A 23,403-nucleotide genomic window follows, 5' to 3' on the forward strand; every position below is an offset into this window, starting at 1 on the left:
GGGGACTGAGGGACGGAGGACAGAGGTACAGAAGGGACTGGGGACTGAGGGACAGGGGGACTGAGGGATGGAGAGACAGAGGGACAGGGGGACACGGGTGGTGACAGCACGTGAGAGAACGGGGACATGCCCAGAACGGGACACCGGGAGAAGGGTGGGGACAAGGACACGGGGAGCAGAATGGAGACAAGGACACTGCCAACAGAACAGACACATGGGGACACTGGGACACTGGGAGCAGGACAGGGACGAGGACAATAGGAGGAGGGCTGCAGCCAGGATCACCAGGAGCAGGATGGGGACAGGGACACTGGGCCCGGGGCTCATCCCACAAGGAGCCGGCTGCTCAAGGTGCCATGTGCCCCAGGGACCTGGGGATGGGGACAGACAGGGACAACTGGAGGTCAGCACAGGGTCACTCATCACCGCTGGCCCCGCTGTGTCCCAGTGCCGAGCCCTGCCCAGCTCGTGCCAAGGATGGAGCCCCCAGCACGCTCCGTGTGCCTCAGTTTAGCTGCTCCGGGGCCCGGGCAGGGACACTCCCCGAGGCACCCGCGCCCGACAGAGCTCCTTTGTGCGGGGAAATTCCAGCCGCATGGAAGGGGCCGGGGGGGGGGGGGTCAGGGTGCAGCCGCACAGCCCCCATTCCCAGGTCAGAGCCGTTTCCGTGGAAAATTCCAAGCTCACGTGCGCAGCACCAGGTTTTCGGCTACGAGGGCTCAGGCCCCGCTGCGGGTCAGTGTTTTCCAGCCGCTGGGAAGAGCCTGCGTGAGAACCGGCTCCTTCCCACGCCTGCCCCGCCGCTCCCGCCGCCCTTTCCCGGGGTGAGGGCCGGATCCGCAGGGACCCAGGGGGATGCTGAGATCCGCAGGGATCCATCGGGCAGCGCAGCCCCGCAGTTCCGCTCTCCGAGAGCAGGGAGAACCAGCGCTGATGTCCGTTGGTGCCTGGGTGTCCCCATGGGACCCTCCAGCTGCATTATCCGGCCTGCAGAGCCCGGGCTGGGACGAGGGATGTCCCCTTCCTGGGACAAACCCGCCACGGAGCAGCTGAGCTGTTGGCTCCGGAGCCAGGGTTCACCCCGGAGCCCTGGGACGTGCTGTGCAGCACAGGCACTGCCGGCCCCCCCCACTGACCCTGCTACAGAGTATCCAGGGACTGCTCCAGGAGACGTCTGGCCTGGCCCCTGGGGGCCCAGTGTGGTGCTGGGCTGTACTGGGAGGGGACAAGCACCCCCAGCGAGACCGTGGGGGTGCCAGGGTGGTGTCTTGCCTGCGCCAAGCAGGGATTGAGCTCCCCCTTCCCCCTGGACAGAGGGGGAACACGCTGCCAGTGAGGCTCCAGTGCCAGGATGGATGTGGGAGGCAGTGGGGACCCTCCCAGCACAGCCTGGCAGGAATGGCTGAGCCCAGTGACAGGGCTGGAGCCTCGGCACCATGTGCCCTCCTGCTGGGAGATGGGATGGGGCCATGCCGGTGTCCGCAGGCAGGAAATCCTTCCCCTCCCTGTTTTCCAAGCTCCACCGGCCCTGAATTATCTCCCACAACATCCAGTTTCCACACAGACCCAGCAGGCAGCGGGATGGCTGGACATGCTTCCCCATGGATGTTTCCTATCCTCCACGCCTGTGTCAGCCCAGCACCTCCCAGTTTCCACCAGCAGCTGGTAGGAGGTTGTCCTTGGCTTTACCCTCTGCTCCTGATGTGCTGCTGCCCTCAGAGCCACCTCAAGCCTCTCCAAGCGCAGAGATGTCCTGGGACAGGCTCCCAGTAGTGCCTCTGGGATGGACCAGGCTGCCAGGGCCAAACCCAGCACAGCAGCATCGGGGCAGGGCCAGCCCAGGTTGGGCTGGGGGCAGCCAGGGGCCAGGGAGGGCAGGAATGTCCCCAGGAGCTGTGAGCCAGCCCTGGTGCCACAGCACGTGCTCAGGAGGGACCCGGGGCAGAGTCCAGAGGCACAGCCAGGGCAGGGGAAAGGAGGTGGAGCACTAAAACCTTTCAGAGCAGGAGCAGCTGAGGAGATCCCTGAGAACTCAACAAGATTAGTGAGAAAGGAAGAAAATGCAAGACAAGTTTTGTCCTAGGCTGACTGCTCTGTTTGCTACCACAGGCAGGAGTGGGATGACTTGATCCTTGGGGGTGGGACAGGGAGAATCAGAGTTGAGGATGGGGAAACTGGGGCTGAGGATGGGGGAAAAAGGGGGCGGCACATGCTGGGAGCACCAGGAAGGCTCTTCCAGCACTGCCATCTCTGCGCATGATCAGACCAAGCCCAGCCTGGAAGTTTGTACTAAATGTTTACAAGGGTTCAAAAAAGGGTACAAAAAGGTCAAAGCCACACTCATCTCTCCTCCCAGGGAGCAGGTAGAAGCGCTGCTCTCCAGACTCCCCTCCCCAGAATCCTCCCCTCCTCAGCTGCCCCAAATGCCTGACACACTGTTTAGGCCCAGCCCTCAGGAATCCCAACATATTCACAGTGCTCTGCTCCATGTGCCTGGAGGAGCCAATCCCAGGGGAAAACCTCCTTGCTGGAGGTCACAGTACAGAAAGGATCAGGGCTCTGGGCTGTTCCCCACACAGGGAATGCCCACAAATGGTCCATGAATGCCCAGGGAGACTTCCACAGCCATGGAAAAACAATCTGAGGAGCAGCTCCTCGCATGCCCTGAGCCTCCAGGAGCCAGGGCTGGGCAGGCAGAGACGGGGAAGGACCGAGAGCTGCCGGCCAGGGCTGCACGTTCACATGGGGTAGTTGAGAACAACGTCCTGCTTGGCCAGTTCCAGCAACATGGGGTCGTCGAAGAACTTGCTGATGCTCACGTCCTCACTCAGGCCCTGTGGGGTAACACAAGGCCAGGGTTACTCCCCACACAGCCACCCCACGGAGATCCCACCTAAAAGCCCTCGTGTCCCACAGTAAGATAAACTTTTGGGCTCCAGAGGAGGCATGAGGTGCTTTTCTGCAGTTTGAAGGCATCTAACACCCCTCAGGAGGCTGTGAACGTGCAGTTGCTGAGCGTATCTACCACCTCACTGCCCTCCCATGGGGGATTCCTTCTGCTCCCTCTGTGGCTCTGGGAGCCCCTCCAGCCCCTGAGTCCAGCTCAGAAACCAGTTCCTGCTTTTTCTGCAGGACAAGGGGGCTAAACCAGGCCACTGAGGAGTCAGAGAGGCTGGGGAGGGAGTGGGGCTCAGTGGAGGCCATAGGATCCTGGTTTGGGCTGGAGTTGCAGATGGGACCCCCCCAGGCACTGAGAGATAGCACTGGGGAAGCCCTGGGAGGACATTGGAGCACTCTGGGAACACAGAGGGGACATGGCACAATCAAGGGACAACACTGCAACAGCTCAGCTGCTGGGACACTGCAGGGATTGCTCCCAGACGTACCTTCCTGCGCCGGGTCTTGATCATGAACTCCCGGGCCAGGTGAGGGGCCGGCTGCGGCTCCAGCGGCCGGATCACGATGCTCTTGTCCAAGGGGTCCCCAGGCACAATCTGGAACACAGGGCCAGGACATGAGAGTGCTGTTGGAGCTGGTTCAACCTCCTGGAGACCCCAAACTGCAACAGAAAACACCCCTGGGCCCTGCAGACATCCCCAACATCCCTTCTGTTCTCCTGGCACACACGAACTCGTGTCACTGCTGGTGTTCATGCCTGGGGGAAGTCACTAACACAGTGTTGAAAACACAAGCCAAGGACATGTCCCATCTTCCCCAGGGGCTGGTGTAGCATAAGACCCCTAAAATAACCAGCCCAGCCCATGTGGGTCTCAGCACAACCCTCTCCACAAACCAGGCGTGTTTGTTCTTTCAGAGCTCAGCCTCGGGCTTTCACATCTTGACCTTTAGGCTCAGCCTGCAGCTGCTGCTCCCACCTGGCTGTACCCAAGTCACTGTGCACCTCACAGCAGTGGCTCCCACAGGACCTGACTTGTCCCAGACACAGAAGTGACCACAGAACAGTATTTTGTCCCAAACTTTGTTTTCTACAGCTTTAAAACACCTTCTGTGAGAGGCAAAGCTCAAGTGTGGCACCTCATGTCTTACAGCAGATCAGTGAATCTGACCCCTGCTCCAAGGCTCCTGCTCCCCAGGCTGCAGACTGCATCCAAATATTCCCTCCTCCTGAGGAGGATTCCTCTCCCTGGGCACTCCAGGACCCTGACACTCAGCCAGCAGCAGCATTTGGTGCTCCCTCGTTAGGACAAGGTGTGATGGGACTTGGAACAAAGCCCTGGCAGACATGGAACAGCTGGTGCACAAAGCCTCCCCAAAATCCTCTGAGGAAACTCTCCAGAGATGTTGTCCTGCCCTGTATGAGCTCTGGCACTGACAGCACCTACCTAGTACCTGATTCTACCTGCCGCTCTTCCCTGTCTCCACAGGGCATGGACTCACCTGCCAGTGGTGGAAGACAGAGAGGGAGAAGGCTTGTCCCTGTGTGTGAGTCCTCAAGTCGGTCTCAAATCCGAAGGAGTCAATGGCTGGGATGAAGGCTTTGATGGTGTAGAGAGGGGAGCCCGGGATCGGAGCATCCTGTGTCACGTGGCCTCTGCAAACGTGTCAAAAGATTGGTCTTCCTAAGTGTCACAGAACCAGGGAATGGTCTGGGTGGGAAGGGGCCTTAAATCCTATTCCATTCCACTCCTGCCATGGGCAGGTTACTCCAAGCCCCATCCAACCTGGCCTTGGACACTTCCAGGGATGGGGCAGCCACAGCTTCTCTGGGCAACCTGTGCCAGGGCCTCACCAACCTCACAGGAATGAATTCCCTCCCACTGTCCCATCTAACCCTGCCCTCTGGCAGGGGGAAGCCATTCCCCCTTGTCCTGTCCCTCCAGGTCCTTGTCCAAAGTCCCTTTCCAGGTCTCTTAGAGCCCCTTTAGGCACTGGAAAGGGTTCTAAGGTCCCCCTGGAGCCTTCTGTTCTCCAGGTTGAACCACACCAGCTTTCCCAGCCTGTTCTTACAGGGAAGTTGCTCCAGCCCTCTGAGCATCTTTGTGGCCTCCTCTGTCCTTCCTGTGCTGGGGGCCCAGAGCTGAGCACAGTGCTCCTGGTGGGGAGCACATCCCTTTGTGTATTCTTTCCTCTGACACTCAGGAAGAACCAGACACAACCCACAGGCTGTGTGTGATCCCAGACATCCCTCCCCACACAGCCAGGATCAGTCAGGAAGCTTCCAGCTGTCACTTCGTGCACACTTTGCCCTCACTTCACAAGCAGTGCCAGGACTGTGGGAGTCTCCAACAACCCAGCTCCCAAAGCTGCAGCTCTGCAGCACTCCAGGGGATGGGAGCAGCTCACCTGCGCCGGGCCAGCACCGTGTACACGGCGGACACGCAGTCGGCGGGGGCCTGCACCTCCACGAAGTAATAGGGCTCCATCAGACGAGGGGTGGCCTGTGAGGAGACAGGGACACGACCCACTGAGCCTCCAGCACCACCAGCACAGCTCAAGCGAGACTCAGGGACTGGCATTCTTTGGTCAAACCCAGTGCCTGATCGGGGATTGCAGGGCTCCTGCTGCCCTGTGGACGCCCAAACCAACGTCATGGACACTGAACGGAGCTTTTCTCCTTCTGGCCATGAGTCATACACTTCCCTCTCCCTCATGCCAGGCAGGAGCAGGGAGGGGAGAGCGAGGAGATGCACACCAGCTTCCACCCAGGCTGGAATGTGACCACTCGTAGTGCAGCCCTTCAAGGGCACTGGAGATGTTACTGGGTGGGTGAGTCAGTCTAAACCAGCACCCCCGGGGCAGGAGCCCAGCCCAGCCCAGCCCAGCCCATCACACACAGCAAAGCCTCACCATGAGGAAAGCAGAGTACACGACCCTGCGGGCCGTGGGGATGATCTGCCCCCCGCCCCTGTGCAGGGGCTCCTGCGCAATCACCGCGTCCAGGATCTTGAACTTCACGTTGCGGATCACTGTGAAGGGACAAGTGACACAGGGTGACCTGGGGGGATGTCCTCTGCCAGCACCAACTGCATCTCAACATGCCCCAACGCCCAGAGACAGCAGCAGTTCTCCTAAATTTAATTCCAGCAGGGAAAGCACGACCACGTCATAACGCTGCATATCATAGAATCGTGAATGGTTTGGGTTGGGAGGGACATTAAAGCCCATCCAGTCCCACCCCCTGCCATGGGCAGGGACACCTTCCACTAGCCCAGGTTGCTCCAAGCCCCATCCAACCTGGCCTTGGACACCTGAACGCTCAGAGATTAAATTCTTAATCAATCCTGTTGTTAGTTCCACTTCCCCACAGGTCCCACTTACATTCATCACAGAGGGGCCCTTCCCTGGTTCCCCACTGGAAGCCCTGCACGATGCTGTCCTTCACTGAGCCCAGAAGGGATTTGTCCACCTACAGACAGACAGACAGACAGCTTCAGAAACCAAACCTGCGCCAGAAGCAGTAACAGTCAGACCTCAGTTAAAAGCCAGTTCCTAAAAGAGCAGCAATGTTCCCCGGTACCCTCAATGTCCATCCCTTGCTCTCACAGCTCAGGACCATCAGCTTCAGAGCTTGGCACCCCAGAGCTATAGATTAAGGGTCCATATTTTGGTGCCCCTGAAAGGCAGGCCCATTAGCTGACAAGTTTTAAGACATTGGCCCAAACAGCAACACCTGAAAAATAACAGCTGTGGTGGGGAAGGCACAGCAGGTCTGAGCTGTGGCAAACAATGAGCAGCCCAACTGCACCAGGGCCTTGCTGGAAGTTCTGGGAGGAGTGGGAACCTCCTGGCACCATGGGATGAAGGTCTCACTGAAGCATGACCCCCCCCCCTCACCTCTGAGGGCAGTGTGTCATCTACCAGGATGTTTGGGCCAGTGGCATCTGGCCCAAAGGCCCAGATGGAACGGGCAGCCAGCAAATCCCAGTCGTATTTGGTCTGGAAGAATTCACCCAGCTTCTTCCTGATAGAAAAACAAGGAAAGAAACTGTAGGAAACAAGTATCTGACTTGCACTCATAATGTATTTGCAACCCTGCTCCCTTCAGTAATAAAATGGTCTCAGCTTTTACCTGGAACAGTCCATTTCCTGGGGCAGGGATGCTCATGGACGGGCTGGCAGCAATACCAAACAGGATCCCTGCCTGAGACTGTGCACCCTGTAGATCCCAGCATTCCCTTTTTTCCCCAGTTATTTGCACCTAGATGGATTCCTGCTCTCCCAGATCAGTCATACCTGTTCCATGTTATCTGCACCACTTCGTTCTCAATGTCCTCTGCCAGTCCCTTCTCCAAGGGCTCAGCGATCATGGTGATCTTGTTCCTGAGGAGAGACAGTCCCAGTGAGGCCAGAGAGCGATGGGAATGGAGCTACTGGGAGGATCAGGCACTGGCAGCCCCTCAGGACAAGAAAGACATTGAGGGGCTGGAGTGTGCCCAGGGAAGGGAACGGAGCTGGGGAAGGGGCTGGAGCAGCAGGAGCAGCTGAGGGAGCTGGGGGGGCTCAGCCTGGAGAAAAGGAGGCTCAGGGGGGACCTTCTGGCTCTGCAACCCCCCTGACAGGAGGGGGGAGCCAGGGGGGGGTTGGGCTCTGCTCCCAGGAACAAGGGACAGGAGGAGAGGGAACAGGCTCAAGCTGTGCCAGGGGAGGGTCAGGTTGGATATTGGGGAAAATTTCTTCACAGAAAAGGTTGCAAAGCCCTGGCAGAGGCTGCCCAGGGCAGTGGTGGAGTCCCCATCCCTGGAAGTGCTCAAAAAATGTGTGGATGTGGCACCTGAGGACATGGTTTAATGGTGAACATGGCGGTGCTGCTACATTGACTGTTGGACTTGATCATCTTAGAGGGCTTTTCCAGCCTTACTGATTCCATGATTCTGGGACTCTACAACTGCCCCCTGCCTCCAGCACAGTTGGGCTGATGAAACCATACATGCCTGTTGCTGTCACTGTCTCCTTGTAAACACAGACCAAGCGCTCAAGAACCCCCAACACCAGTAACCTGTCCCCAGCACAGGTCATTCCATGTGTCCAGAAGGTCAAAGCCTCACCTAACACTGGGAACAACCTGGTCTGGTGGAAGGTGTCCCTGCCCTTAGCAGGGCTTGGAACTGGATGGACTGTAAGGTCCCTCCCAACCCAAACCACCCTGTGATTCCATGAAGACTGGAACCTCTCTGTTCCCAGAAATCAGGCTGCCAACCATGGAGAGAGTATCTCAGAATAAAGGAGGGCAAGAAGAATCAGAAACCATGGGGGAACACAGGAAGCCATCTTCAGCAGATCTTGATTTCCCTGAAAATTCAAATATGAAAATGTTCCATGCTCTCACATCTCCAAGGGCCCAGGGCATCACCAGGAAGGCACAAATCCAAGATTAAGTATGGACACGAGAAGACAAAGCTTTTGCTCATGAAATTGTTTGGGGAGTTACTGAAGGCAGCACTGGGCTCTGTGGCAGCTGCTCCAGGACAACTCCCAGTCTGGGAAACACCCACAGAACTGCTGAGAAGGTGGGACAGGTAAAAAGGAGGATGTGGATCTGTATTCCCTCCATTCTGAGAGCTCCCACACAGCGCAGGAACCCCCCTGGGACTCCAGTGTGTTCCTGAGTTCAGCTCAGCTGGACACTTGTGTGGACAACAGCCAGAGGGAACAGTCCCCTTGCAGGGGATGGACCCTCCCTCTGCCCCCTCACCCACAGCCTCTTACTTCTTGTTGGGGGTCTCAGCAAAGCACTTCAGGGAGGACGTTTCCACCACTGTCTCACAGAATGTCACCACTGGATCGGCCACCTGGAACAACAACAGGTTTGTTTTCAGTCCTTTTTTGTTTGTAAAGAGACTGTTTGAAAGCCCTGAACACCTACAAGAAAAAACTGGTTCACCTGGCAGTGTTTTGTGGATGGACTGAGGCTTCACAGGCAGCTTTACTAATTCCTTCACTCAAATGAGACAGGAAGATTTAAACCTGATTCCACGCATGAAAAATTCTGCTCAATTTATTTATTTGGTGCTAACCAAGCAATGGCTGAGGCACAGGAAAAGGCTGGATTATGGAAAACTCTTCTCTAAGACAATTTTCAGTCTCTCAATCCCATTGGTGTGACAGTCAGGCTGTAAGAGGTACTTCTGCACCCCAACAGACCTTTTTTTTTTTTTCCTTTTACAGGGATGTGACAAAATCCATGTTGTATGTTCAGGTAGGTTCATTTTCCCATCCTTCTGAGACAGGGGAACAAAGCCCTGGTTTCCAGGGTTTCCATCTGGGAAAAGCCCTCTCTCATCCCCTCACCTTGATGTCGATCTCGGAATACATCTTCCGCAGGTCGTGCATCACACAGTCCAGGTACAGCTCTCCTGTTCCCAGGATCACGTGCTCCCCAGACTCTTCCACCTGGAAGAGAAGAGAGGGATTCAGCTGACAACATTCCTGCTCACAGCTCCTGCCTCCCAGGCTCCTACTCAAGCCTGAGGAAGGATCGGCTTTAAATACACCGGTTGGATCAGAGCATCCCAAGGAAAGCTCTGCAGGCTTTTCCAGCAGGAAGTGCTGCTGGGCCCTGCACAGCTGCTCCCTGGCACAAAAAGGGTGTTTTTCTGCTGGATTATACTTTTCTGCTATTTCCACATAATTTATGAGATCAACACGCAACAGCATGAAAAGATTCACAACAAACATAACAACCCACAGTAAAAAATTAACTACTTTTAAGATCAGCCCAGAGGTTTCCCCCACCGCAGGCTGGAAACAGTCACACAGAGAATCACGGAACAGCCAGGGCTGGAAGGGACCCCTGGAGATCATTTAGTCCAAACCCCTCCAGCAGTACCTTAGTTGTAAGGGAGGGTAACTCTTGTTGACTTTCCTGAGACCATCCAGCATTTTGGGGAGCTCTGAGGGGTTCACTGGCTCCACTGCTATTTTGATAACAGAGGTGGTGTTGACTTCAAGGGTCGGAAGATCTGAGCCTGGAACCAGAGAGGACAAAGAGCTGAAAGTGCATCACAGAAGCCCACAGGGTTGGACACAGCTGCTCCCTGTCCTCAGTGGCTCTTGTGCCTCAGCATCAGGGCCATGAGGATTCTTCAGCCTCGCCAGGGGAGCTTTTGGGATGCCCTCCATCACCCTGCCCTCCCTGGAAGGCTGGGCAATGCCAGCCATGCAGGTACCTCCTCATTGCCCCGGGGCTCTGTCACAGTCGCCGTCTTCACGATGGGCTGGTCCACACCCTCAATCAGCCCAGTTGCCAGCAGGAACCCTGTTTCACCTCAATGTGATACCTGCAAGGCAGGAGAGCACCACTGCAGCCTCAGGCCCTCCAGTGCCCTCCTCCTCCCTGTCCCTGCAGCTCTCCCTGCCTCCCAGCCCCTCACCTGACTCCAGGTGACTCCCCTCCCCAGTGAGCCCCTTGCCAGAACTTTCCATACCTTGCTACTGAGATCCAGAGGCGTCCGACGGTGCAGATCTGGGATCCTCCTCGTCTTCCAGGGTGTAGTTTTCTCCAAGGACCTTCACAGGCTGCCCAGCGTGGATGGTGCCACTGAGCACCCTGCCAAGGCGTGGAACTGGACACCATCATCCGTGGCTGTACATTTTTGTTGTGTGACACATCAAGGACCCTTCACGTGACGAGAGAGAGAAATGAGCCTTCCAAAGCACAGACAAGAAACACACACAGACCTGGCAGGACTGGACTTTGATGATCCTTGTGGGTCCCTTCCAATTCAGGATATTCTATGATTCCATGATTCGTGTATAAAGGGGGCTGGAATTTAGGAATACTTCTTTTGATTTGCCAATTCCTTCATTTCTTTCCAGTGGAGGCCCTACATCTCCTTGCCCTGTGTGGAAACCCCTGGAACGACCTTGGTGGGACTGTTCTGGAGCTCCCATCCCTCCTCCTGCAGAGCAGCAAATGGTGGTTGGTACAAAGCCATGAGGAGAAATGTCACCTGCTCGCCTGCAAACCCGCCCAGGGCAGAGCACCTGAGCCCCCACAGACCACAGCCTCCAGTCCCACAAGGTCACTCCACCCTGGTGATGTGGTGACAGTCACCAATGTGGAGTGTTATGTGGATAATCACAACTCATTAAAATAAGAGACTCATTTTCTCTGCAGACATCAGAGCAAAAGTCCTGGCAAATTCCTCCCTCAGCTGCCGGCGTTGGTGGCTCCAGACAACTCCGAGTGACAGCTCAGTGCAGCTGTTTGAGGAGGAAGGTTTTGCAGGGCTTCAGAGGAAAGGTGCTGACTAACTAATGCAGGGTTATTTTTATCAGCACAGTTCAGATCAGTTTTCTCAGTTTGGGAAGAGAATCAAACTTCAAGGAAAAGGGACAAAAAGGCAACAAAAGGACACAAAACCACCCTGCAGCTCTCCCACGTGCTCTGGAGTCCTGACCTAGTCCTGTTCTTCTCTGAACACTGTCAAACAATTCCCTCTCTCCAGGGCTGCCCTGGTAGGCAGCTGAAGCTCCTCAGAGTGAAGAGATTTGTGCCAGTGTCAGATGAGAGGTTTCAGAGTGCTGTGAGTGAAATCTGTGCAGATGGCTGGCTGGGAGGCAGCTGCCCTGTGAGGGCAGGGAGAGCAGGGCCTGTTTGCCTTGGGGGTTTGGACACTCAAAATAAACACAAGTTTTCCTTACGTCGGGGTCACATTCACTCATGGCCTCGCCCAGGTCCGAGTCCACGCCGCCGGTGTAGGTGTGCTCGATCTTCGTCTTGGCCCCCACCTTCGGGGAGGGGATGTGCTGCACACACATGTCCACGAAGCCTGGAACAGGGACAATTGGTGAGGACAGGATTAACCACTGTGGAGGAAAGAAACAGACTCCACAAGCACAAAGCAAAGCCACTGTGACCACAGCACACCCACAGCAGTGGGAGAGGTGAGCGGTGTCCTGCGGCAGGTGGTTTAATGGTTTATATTTGGAAAGCTCAGCAGGGTCTGTGCAAGTGAGCACTCCGTGGCCAAACATAGTCCTTAACTGTTGGTGGGAGGTATTGGGGTACAGGGAAGATTGTGAAGGGGAAGACAAACAGCTTTTACCTGTGAACTCCCAAAGAACTTCTTGCAAACCAGCCGCAGGAGGGGCCGAATGTTCAGCTTCAATTCCTCTTTGGTCAGGTGGATGCCAAGTTCATCCAGGGTCCTGGGCAGGGTCGTGTCCACATCCCCACCACCTGCAAGACAAGAAGCCCCACTCTCACTTCAGTGGGGGGATCCAAGCCAGTAACTCCCAGGTGCAGGTTCACACACCACCTGCAGGGATCTGGAACCTGCACTGGTTTAGAGCTCACACAAGAGCCAGATAGGTCAAATCACAGATCATGGAATCATTAAGGTTGGAAAAAAACCCTATATATACACAACCACTAGACCAGTCCACCACTACTCCATGTCCCAAGTACCACTCTACATATTTTTGGAACACTTCCAGGGATGGGGACTCCACCACTGCCCTGGGCAGCCTGTGCCAATGCCTGATCACCTTTTGGTGAAGAATTTTCCCCAATATCCAACCTGACCCTCCCCTGCACAGCCTGATGCTGTTTTTCTCTTGTGCTGTCCCTTGTTCCCTGGGAGCAGAGCTCCTCCCTGAGCCTCTTTTTCTCCAGGCTGAGCCCCCCCAGCTCCCTCAGCTGCTCCTCATCAGACTCGTGCTCCAAGTCTTTGCTCCAAGTCCAAGCACTACCACTTGGCTGCTATCAGGGCACACCAGGACACTAAGGGCAGTTCCATTTACTGCAAATACGGGGCTGCATTTGCAAGAACAATTGTTATGGAGTTTGTCACTGCTGCTGCTGCACCCCCAAATCAGCCCTTGTGAAGATCTGCTGCAGAACGGGACAGAAGAGTCCCACAGGCACCAAACTTGCCACCAGTGCCCAGGCCCTGACTGCACCTGGCTGGAGAAAGAGAGAAAAGACAGGAGAAGAACTACCACATACCTGAGCCAGATCTTGTACAGGGGCTCCAGAATGACTCCACAAAGCTGCGCTGGAAATGCTCGTCGGGGCCTTTTTGTGAACTTGCGGCTGTTGGAGACCAGGGGAGACATGAGGAGCAGAACTGCAGCCTGGAACCACCCCTACATGGCCTCTGCTCCTGCCAGGTTATCCTCTTCTCCCTCCTGAGCCCCAGAAACTGTCAGGGCCAGGCTTACTCCAAACAAAGGCCAGAGGAGCCTCTCTGCTCCTGCTTATGGGGATTCAGGAGGACCACGTGGATTCCACCCAGGCAGGAGGCCTGACTCAACCCTTCCGATCGTACTGCATCACAGGATCAGGTTGGAATGATCTTGGGTGGTCATCTAGTCCACATTTTATAGGGAAAAAGGGAAAAACCCAGGAAAAAAGTAACAGACATTCAAACAGGGTTCTTACGTCTTCGGGTTGAAGTAGATGTCGCCCCAAAGCCGCTTGGCAAACTCCTGATAATTGATGTCTCCTAAAGGAAAAAGCAAATGGCAGAATCAGATGTATTTCTCTCAGCTTGGAAATCTTTACTTTTTGGCTTTTAAAACAGCCCTGAGGATTCGATTTAATGAACTGATGCTGGTGAGTGAATGCCAGGTCCCAATTCTGAGTGAAAGATTAAGCCCTGACCTGGGGAGACCAGGCGGAGGTGAGGAGAAACAGCCCACTGAGGATGTCCCCAGCAGCCCAGGGACACTGAAGTTCACAGACTGGAACACTCCAGCTCTCTCAGCTACCCAGGAGGTCAGAGCTGAGGAGCACTGGCTGCCAGACACTGCGCTGCAGGAGCCCAGCCACATCTGCTGCACTTCCAAACGGGAACGCTGTGACTGACACTGCAGTGCCAAGGTGCTGGGCTGCCCTCCACCCCTCAGGCTCAGCACCAGCATTTTCTGCCCTGCTGAACATCTCCAGGTTCCTCTCTCTTTCTCAGCCAAACACCCAGTGCTGAGGGAACAGAGCAGTGCTGGCTGTCACGGTGAATTTACAAATAACAGGACACGGTGAAAACCTACAGCAGTTTCCAAACAAGCTTTGGCTGTGGCAGATGTGTGAGCACAAGGAATTTTATGGTGGCTGTTATTTGGACACTTAAACCGCTCTAACTTCTGTCAGCTGATGTGTGGTGGCTGCACACACAATCCCTGATGACCAGAATCCAATATTCCCGACTTCAAGTACCCCACCAGCTCCTTCTTGCCCCACATGGGTGGCATCTCCTGCTGACTGTGCTCTTCTCAGCCCCTCCAAAGATGGGGTCTCATCCCAGCAGGCTCTGAGTTAACGCTGTGACACCCAGGGAGCTCATTTACTGCTCCAAACTCCCTGACAGTCCTGACACTCCGGTCCCTGACCTCTACAACTTCATCCTCCCTCAGGCCAATTTCTTTGCAGGAGCTGGGCCAGCTGCTTTACAACCTCCTTCTTCCCCCCCTCATGGCTCCTACAGATCCCTGAATTCCCCAGTGGGAGACTTCAAAAACCTGGGCTGTGCAGCTGCTCGTGCCAGCACAGAGCCCACTGCTCCACACAGCAGATTGCCCTGAGTGGGCACCTGGGGAGCAGGAAATTACATCAAAGACAGAAAAAGACAGTTTCTTAAAAAAGAATGAGGGCAAGAGTGCAAAACCTTGTGGGCCAAGCTTGTGCCCAGCTGCAGCTGAGTCTCAGACTCCGGAGAGTTTTGGGAAAAGGCAGGAAGAGCTTAACTGCTTCTCTTCTGAGCTGCTGATAAGGAGGCAAAGCACGACTCACACACCTGCCTTCAACTGCCAGAGCAGGGCTTGTTATTCCTGCTTTAGGGTATGTATAAAATCTTGGCTTCTCACTCAAGAAACATTTATCAGGAGAAAATACCCAGCTAAAACTGTATTTCTGCTTTCTGCCCTCCAAGGCTCAGCTCTGCAGTTCCTCCCATGTCCCAGCAATTCCCGAACACAAACACTGGCCATCTCCATGCTGGGAAAGCTGCAGGGCTTAGAAAACCTCAACAAAAAAAGGTTGGGGAATGAGATGTTGAAGTGCACCAGGTTTCTGGATAATCCTCACCATATGTGTCTGCATAAATCTTTGCAAAAGACCCCAGCGTGAAGCAGATGCTGTACTGCGAGCTGGAGAAACACACGTTCCCCAGAAGGGGAGACAGCACCAGGTTCTCGTCAGTGGAATACATGCTGAGAGGAGGAAAACAAACCCAAATCAATGTTATGAACCAAAGGAGACACTCCAACCCACCTCCCACACCCAACAGCAGTATGTGACAGGCAGGGTTCCTGCATTGCCAAGCAGCATCTTTAAGCTGCAGCTCGTTCGCCATCGGAATTTCAGGGTCAGGAACATTTTCTGCCTCGAAACTTCAAAGCATTAATGTGCAAAGATTTAAAGATCCTGGAACTAAAAAGTTATCAGCACAAGTGCTTTGGATTTTTTTGTCTGGGGGAGGTTTTCTTTCCCTAAAAAAAGCATCCAAGTTGGTCAACCAAGTAAGGGAAAAGATAATACAAGGACAGAATTTAATCAAAACAGTTTTAACGAGCTCACAGGCAAGCTAGGATGAATTACCCTCCTCCCAGCTGCCTGATGCCAGCACACACTGAACAGAGACATGCCAGGGAGCCCATGTGCAAATCCACATACATTTGAAGGGTAGAAGGTTGTTAAAGAAATTCCCTGGATGCAGAATACACGGAAATGATGCATGGCTACCAAAATGTCCCTCCCTTCCCTGAGCAGGGCTGGCAAGGAGATTTGATTATATCAGTATCATATCTTTGTTTAGGGGTGGGAACAGCAAGCCCTCCTGGTTTTTTAGCAAATATTTAGGAGCTTTGAGACATCTCAACCTCCAGTTTGGGATACAATCTGGATAATTTCTGGATAATCTGAGATATTTGGGAACACAGAAGCTCATTGCTCTGTCCCTACTTCTTAATGGAGGACAAATAAAATGAGGAGGAAATGAAATCCCATGAAGCTTGTCAGGAAGAGCCTATCCTCCCTAATTCAACATATTGGCTGAAATAAATTTCCAATGGTTCTTCCTGCCCCATTTTCTCTGATTCAACGTATCAAGAGACAAACTAATGGGTTTTCAGGCATACACAGAGAGAAGCACCTGCAGTGGGACAGGGACACAAACCCCCTCACCTGATGAGACCATTAACTTCATCTACAATGTGTCTGAGTTTGTAATAAGCATCTGTTGGGGGCAGTTTGAGCTCCAGGATGAGCCGGTCGATCTTGTTGATGCACACGGTCACTGCCAACCTCTCCTGCACCGCGTGCTTGATCAGCCGCTCCGTGTTCAGCATCACCTGCAGGGAACAACCAGCTCAGAGCCCCAGGAAAGCCTCCATGAAATGCTATCTGGGGCGTGAGGGGCAGCCAGTGACCCCTACACTGCTGCCAGGCTGCAGAAAAGCCCAGGCTCAGCCACCAGCGATCAGCTAATCCTCCTGAAGCTCAGAGATAGCTGCTGACCCAACTGAATTCCTTGAATCCAAGCCTGTGGACATCTCTGGTATAAATAACCTGCTCAGTTTTAGGTATCATGGGGATGGAGATGTATACAAGTTGAGTAATCAGCCTACAGGCCACACGAATCACATCAGCCTGGACACAGGAGCCAGAGGCGTCACTGCCTGTTTGCATGGAAAATCCACTTCCCAACCCGTCCTCCAAAAAACCTCCACCCCGGCAAGCTGAACCCATCCCAGGCCTTCATGCTAAGGCAGGAGCAGAGACTCCAGAGAAGAGATGCTGAGGATCACCCCTAGGAGAAGCTGGCACTCACCCCCTCAGCTGCATCGATGAAGAGCACGACGCCGTCCGAGATGCGAAGGCCGGCTGTGACCTCGTCGGAAAAATTGACGTGACCTTCAAAACCACAGAGAGGTGGTGAGTGGAGGCAGAGAAAGCCCTGATGCAGCAGCACAGAGGGTGGGAAGCTCTGCAGATTCCTGTGGTTGCTGGTACCCAGGGAGGTAGAACAGAGATGGCTTCCTCTCCAGACAGGGACCCGGGAGCGGCTGCCAGAGCTCCCCATGGGGATTCAACTTCAGCTTTAATGCTTTTTTTTAAGAATATCCACAACAACTTGTTTAACAGGCACTTTTCCTCACATTTGTTACTGTTTTCCTCACAGCTCTTTGCAAGTACTTCAGGAAAAGGAGGAAGATTTCTCCTCAGCAAAGACAACAGATGCCTCTCCCTGCAGCCTCCTCCTCCTGCTCTAGCCTCCCTCTGAGCTGTAGCTCAGCAGATGTGTCCCAAGACCCTCTTTCCTAAAGTTTCTTAAAACAAGTTGATCTGTGATTATGTTCCCTCCAGAGGAGCCTGTCAGAGGCTCAATGGAATTTGCTGAGTCTTGCTGTGGGGCAACAGCATTTGAGCAAAGCACAATCCCACTGTAACACCAGAAAAAGCCAATTTACCTGTGCTGTTTGTATTCTGGAGTGAAACACCCTTTCAGCCTCATCAGCCCTCAATCAGGCCAGCTAATCACAAACACAGGCCTGACTTATTCCTGTCCATGGCAGGGGGTTGCAACTAGATGGTCTTTAAGGTCTCTTAACCCCAAACCATGCTGTGACTGCATGACTAAGGGCCAGCTGCAGTTGTTACTGCTGGAAGTGACTTCAGAGGAATGAACTCAGCTAAAGGCTCAGGACCAGGCTGGAATCAGCTATAAAAAATACAAAACAAAGCCAAGTGGTTCCCAAAGCAGGATTTTCAGGATTGCACAATCACCTGGAGTGTCAATGATGTTGAAGAGGAAAGACTTTCCTTTGGTGTCTGGCAGAACAATCGTCACTGGGGTGCTCTTGATCCCCACCCCCCTCTGAAACACAGGAAAGCAGGATTAGCAGGTCAAAAGTAAATACAATGATCACCATGTGTAGATGTAGAAGGTGACCAAGCAAAAATAAGAAAGATGGAAAGAATTTAACATCCATCCAGGACATGCTGTTACTCCCAGGGAAGGAATAATAACATCAGATCGCTGCAGTACCCAGCCCAGCTGCCCCAGTTGTACTGGTTCATACTGGTGAGCCACCACTGCATCCCCCACACCTGATGCCAGCTGAGGAGGCACAATATGCAACACCAGACACAGAATGTGCATGTTTGTCTGTGCTTTCACCCTCTGCTGCTGCCAAGTTACACCTCAAAGTGCAAGACTTGATCACACTGAGCATAAAGTAGAGTGTTAAGATGAAGAGAAAAAAATGCTTCATAGGATTGTTCTGGTCATGACACAAAATAAACCTCCCACTCATGTCCAACCACATGGAGCCAGCTAAGGAAAAGGAGGAGAAATGTATTTATTTTGAAACAGTTTTTCTCCTCATCCATAACTGCTGCAAACCTCTTCCCCCTCTTTCTCTCAAAGCAAATAAGAGTTACCCACATGCTGGGGTGACTGCTGTAGGTTTAACATTACACAGTTTATAAATCATCCATGGAGACGAGGGTTGTGGGAAATGGAAGAAAGCTGGACCAGGGATCTTACTGAGGCAAACAAGAGGAGCAGATAAAGAAAATAATCAAAATGTGAAAAGCACAAAAAGGTGTTAAAATAGACAAGAAAACTGCCTACTGTAACTGAGTAAAGCATGAGACAACTGGATAAAATCACTGCAAGACCACTCACCTCTTGCTCTGTGAACAATATATCAGTGTAGCAGAGCTGCAAAGGCAAAACAAGAGTCAGAACATCACATTTTGGTCTCAAATAATAAATCTGAAGCAGGACACACAGTAACTCAGACACACAGTTAAGGCGGTGAGTAAGTGACAGAGGCGGAGGTAGGACTGAGCTCTGGCTTTCCAGTCCTACATTCCAGTCCCTGAATCACCCTGTCCCCAGGCACAGGGGATGTAAAAGCCTCCTTCAGGGTGCAAAAGCCACCCCATCCCTGCTCCCAGGGCAGGGCAGGAATAGAGCAGGAGCTCACTCACATCCTGGTCGTAGCGCTTCCGGATCTCCGGGTGCGTCTGTTCTATCAGGCAGTCGACAAAACATGTCTGGGAAAGAGAAGGGAAAGGAGGTGACTCCACTCAGACAGGGACAAACACAACCCCAGCCCTCCTGCAGCAGCACAGAGAACCTTGGGCACGTTACTGTAAAACCTACAGATTTAAGCTACGAGAAAACCTACAAATTTCACAAGGGCCCAGAGGGACGGGACAAGGGGGAATGGCTTTAAGCTGAAGAAGGGCAGGGTTAGATGGGATATTGGGAAGGAATTCTTCCCTGTGAGGGTGAGGAGGCCCTGGCACAGGTTGCCCAGAGAAGCTGTGGCTGCCCCTGGATCCCTAGAAGTGTCCAAGGCCAGGTTGGACGGGGCTTGGAACAACCTGGGCTGGTGGAAGGTGTCCTTGCCCATGGCACGGGGTGGGACTGGGTGGACTTTAAGGTCCTTCCCACCCAAACCATTCCATGATCCTATAAGTGAATCAGCAAGAGGAGCAGAAGGTGCTGCTGTGGACAGATGGCAAAGCAAACAACAGAGAGGTCACCATTACTATCACTTCACTTTGGATGTTCCCACTACCTTGCCGTGGTGCAGGTGCCCACACAGAGTCACATTCCGGATCAGCTCCGAGTTGTCCATGAGATCTGCCAGGAAACTGGGGGAACAAAACACAAAAGACTGTTGGAGGCTCCTGCCGTGTCTAAGAAAAGCAGGTGCCATCTCAGCCACGCTTTCCATCCACGGTGCCCCCTGAATCCTCGCCAAACTTCCATCCCGCCGGTGCCCTGCGGGGGAAGAATCCCACTTCCCAGATGGGGAGGACAAGAGAGTTGGAGTCCCAGACAGATGGCAGTGGGTGGGAGGAGACGGAGCCGGCAAAGCTGCCAGCGATGGAATATTATTGAATATTTTTCTTCTCTTCCAGTCAGTGCTGGAGCAAAAGTCACATCCATGCACTCAGATGATGAAGCACTTCCACTCAAACCGTGGCAGGCAGTCAAGTAAATCACCGTGCTGGATAACAAGCACCCCACAGAGCTTTGGAAGCAGCCAGGGGGTCCACAGACCATTAATTCTGATTTTCAGGTCTTAAAACAGTGACATTCCAGGGACTCAAGGAAACAGCAACGAATTTAAGTCTTTTTGGAACCAGCAACCAAGCTGGGTAATGATGGGCCAAGTCACTTCTGCAGGGATCCTGGCCAAAAGATAATTGAGAGCCTAAATTGCCAACCCTAAAAAATAATGGGAGGCTATAAAACATGCAGCCACTGCCACAGGCCCGCAGAGAATAAGTGCTGTCAAATCACCTCCTTTTTAAACAGATTAAGTTTTCACTGATGCAGTAGACTTCTTAACGTAAAACATTTCGATTAAGAGCTAAAAAATACAGAAATCAATACTACCCTGATTAAAAGCTTGCTAATTGGTCTGAAAATAAGGCTGAATGGGAAATCGATACCCAACTCGCAGGTTTCTGGCAACGTCCCACAAGGAATTCTCTGGGCCCCATCCTAACCATTTATATCAACAAACAGGACCAAAAGGAATTAATTACAAATGAGATGAACAGCTCACACAGGTAGCAGGGAATCAGTGGATAATGACTGAGCCAAAGGATCTGCTGAGGAAAACCAGCCCCAGCAGCTCTTGGGCTCTGCTCTGGTTCTGTTGAATCCCCCTGGGCACCAAAAACAGCAGGGATGGACCCTCCCAAAACAGCTCTGGGAATTCCTGAGCGAGCACCAGCTCCAGGAACATCCTGTTTCCTCTGGAAAACAAGAGGCTGCTGGATGCCAAGCAGAAGGACTGCTCACACTGGGGCTGCTGCTCAGCCGTTCCTGTTTCTGGGATCCACACAGAGAGACCATTAAAACCTGGGAAAAGCTCTGACTGGCCATGAAGTGGCACATGGAGAGATGAGCCCAAGGACACTCCCACAGCTCCATCTGCTCATCCCAAACAGGGACAGCACAAACACACTGCAGCAGGGGACACGGACCCTCCACCCACCACAGCACGCAAAAACGCTGATGCCAAGATCAGATTTTTAATAGAAAAAGCAAATTATGTTTTTTGTTCCACATCAAACTTGTGTGAGATGTTATCTTTAAGTTAGTTTGAATTTTTTTCCAGAGATTTTCTCCCAGTCCTGGTGTCCCAGGGGCTGCTTTGGGGTACAACCAGCAGGCACCACCACGCCCACGGTCCTGGTGACCTGCACAGAGCTCTGCACTCACCCAGTAGCATAAGAATTCCCAGTGGGAGCTCCTCCAGGATAGATGGGCTCTAATTTGAGGACTGGGATCAACCTAAAATGTCCCAGTATGACGTGTGCCACATGAATATTTAACAGGTGCCCAGAGAAGCTGTGGCTGCCCCTGGATCCCTGAAAGTGTCCAAGGCCAGGTTGGACGGGGCTTGGAGCAACCTGGGACGGTGGAAGGTGTCCCTGCCCGTGGCAGGGGGTGGAACTGGATGGGCTTTAAGGTCTCTTCCATGTCAAACCATTCCATAAGTATTTCCTGAGCCACAAGAGGCTCTGACTATGGAACTTTATCTCAACCTTGAGATGAGATTCCCCCTCTGTGTCCGAGCCCTGCCCTGTGCTGGGGAGGGAAAACGCCTGGGAAATGGTCTGTCCTGCATTTTCTTCCTCTTGTCCTTGGTTCAGAACCCGGGAAGCAGCTGCTGGGGTCAGTCAGACACCAAGCCAGAGCCCTCCAAAAATCTACCACCCTCCCAGCCTAGAGCAGGACCCCTCAGGGTAGGGGGGACCAGCAGTGGCGACAGCTCGAGCTGACCCCCCCCCCAGCACTCACTCCATCTCATAGACAGTGACCGGCAGCGTCTGCTCCATCAGGGAGAACTTCTTGGTCTTCACGGGTTTAATAATGGGCTCTGAAACAAGAGAAAGAACAACAAACTGCACCCAGAGCCCCCAAACCAGGAACAACCTACAGGAACAGGGAGCTTTGCCATCAAACCCCCAGTTTTCCAGCTGACAGATTCTCTTTATCAAAGCAGCTGCAGGAGACGGTCACTGCAGGGCCCTTCCAACACAAATATTCCAGTGTAAAGGGATCAAAGAAGATGACTTAAATGGATTTAAGTTCTCCTTAAACATCTTTCAAGTCTCTGCTGATTGCTGCTTTTCTGTTTGGGATTCGGAACAACCATGAGAGCCCAAACCTGCACACATCAGACAAACAAGAGTCTCTGTGTGTTCCTGGGGCTGTGAGGAGGCTCCAAAGGGGCAGCACAGAAGAGAAACCATTTCTCTCCCTCCCCACTCACCAGTGAGTGGCTGTGTGTCCTCCTCCTGCACGATAGTCTCCACCTCAGGCCCGTACACCTCCTCAGCTGTGGGGTAGTACTTCTTGTCCTCGTGGAGCACCACCTCCATGCCAGGGTGCTCCTCGTCGTGCTCCCCCATGTCATCGTCGTCATCATCATCCTCCAGCTGCAAACAGGGCCCACCCTCAGCTCAACCCCAGCCAGGGACCCACGCACCCCACAGAGGTGCCCTGGGAGCAGCTCCTGGGAGAGCAGCACAGCCCTTCCTCAGGAAAATGAACAGCCCCTGGGCTTGCAGAGACACCAGCACAGGCAGGGACTCCAACGCCAGCTCACACACAACACAACACCCCCCATCCCACACAGACCCACAGGAGATGGGAACTACCTCCTCCTTCCCCCGTGGCTCAGCCCCTTTGCTCCCCCCACCCACCTCCTGCCCCCCTGGTGTCCCTGGGCTCTCTCTCTTTCTCCTCCCGGGGGGATCTGGATCCTGATGCAGCCTCAGCTTCTGAGAAGACCCCGAAAGGGACAGGGAACCTTCCCCGGGACTGGCACCACCACTCAAACACAGGCCGGCTGCAGGAGTTCCCAGTCCCCACCGTGACCCCAGCGGGAGCTTTGCCTTCCCCTTCACCCCGGGCACACATCTGGTGAGTCCTTTAAACCCCAACCCCACCCCGACCCCCGGGACGAGATCCCAGCCCCGCGACCGGGCCACCCCCCCCTCACCTCATCCAGGTCCTTGGCCTCCCGGCCCAGCTCATCATCGTCATCGTCCGAGTCCAGCTCGGGCCCGATGTAGTTCCCGAACTCGTCGTACAGGTCGGTGTCCATGCTGGGGGCGGGGGGCAGTGACCGAGTGCCCGCCCGCAGGGCCCGCGGCCGCACCGGGGCACCGGCCCTGGGCCTGCCTCTGACCCCGCTCCGACCCGCTCCCGTCCCCACCCCGAGCCCCCCGCTCCCGGTCCCTCCCCTCTCTCTCCCTCACCCGTCCCCGCTCCCGCTCCTTTCCCGTCCTCGTTCCCTCACCCGTCCCGGTCCCGCTCTCGCCGGCGCCGCCGCTACCGAAGGCCCCTTGGGCTGCCCGCGCCGCCTGTCACGACTGAACCTCCCGCGCCCTCCGGCGGCGCCGGGCCCGCGGGGGAAGCACGGAGGTCGGGCCCGGTTCGGTTCGGGTTCGGTTCGGGC

General features: G+C 54.1%; 1 protein-coding gene across 1 annotated transcript; it reads right to left on the reverse strand.

Annotated features, from left to right (window-relative positions):
• Window positions 1-2,279: 2,279 nt before the first annotated feature.
• EFTUD2 (elongation factor Tu GTP binding domain containing 2) lies at window positions 2,280-23,329 on the reverse strand. The gene is given in 36 exon segments (XM_032711179.1): window positions 2,280-2,834; window positions 3,387-3,494; window positions 4,399-4,552; window positions 5,305-5,399; window positions 5,809-5,927; window positions 6,280-6,367; window positions 6,796-6,922; window positions 7,195-7,281; window positions 8,668-8,750; window positions 9,250-9,351; window positions 9,788-9,801; window positions 9,804-9,902; window positions 9,905-9,926; window positions 10,128-10,197; window positions 10,199-10,221; window positions 10,223-10,238; window positions 10,386-10,428; window positions 10,431-10,514; window positions 10,517-10,541; window positions 10,543-10,577; window position 11,327; window positions 11,605-11,738; window positions 12,014-12,164; window positions 12,904-12,997; window positions 13,346-13,409; window positions 14,987-15,111; window positions 16,085-16,251; window positions 16,731-16,813; window positions 17,687-17,777; window positions 18,591-18,626; window positions 18,899-18,964; window positions 19,495-19,570; window positions 21,738-21,816; window positions 22,213-22,378; window positions 22,945-23,050; window positions 23,245-23,329. Coding segments are annotated over 35 exon segments (2,928 nt in total). The 5' UTR covers window position 23,050; window positions 23,245-23,329; the 3' UTR covers window positions 2,280-2,738.
• Between the last annotated feature and the right edge of the window lie 74 nt (window positions 23,330-23,403).

Source organism: Chiroxiphia lanceolata, chromosome 26, assembly GCF_009829145.1.
Source record: "Chiroxiphia lanceolata isolate bChiLan1 chromosome 26, bChiLan1.pri, whole genome shotgun sequence".
Taxonomy (NCBI): Eukaryota; Metazoa; Chordata; class Aves; order Passeriformes; family Pipridae; genus Chiroxiphia; species Chiroxiphia lanceolata.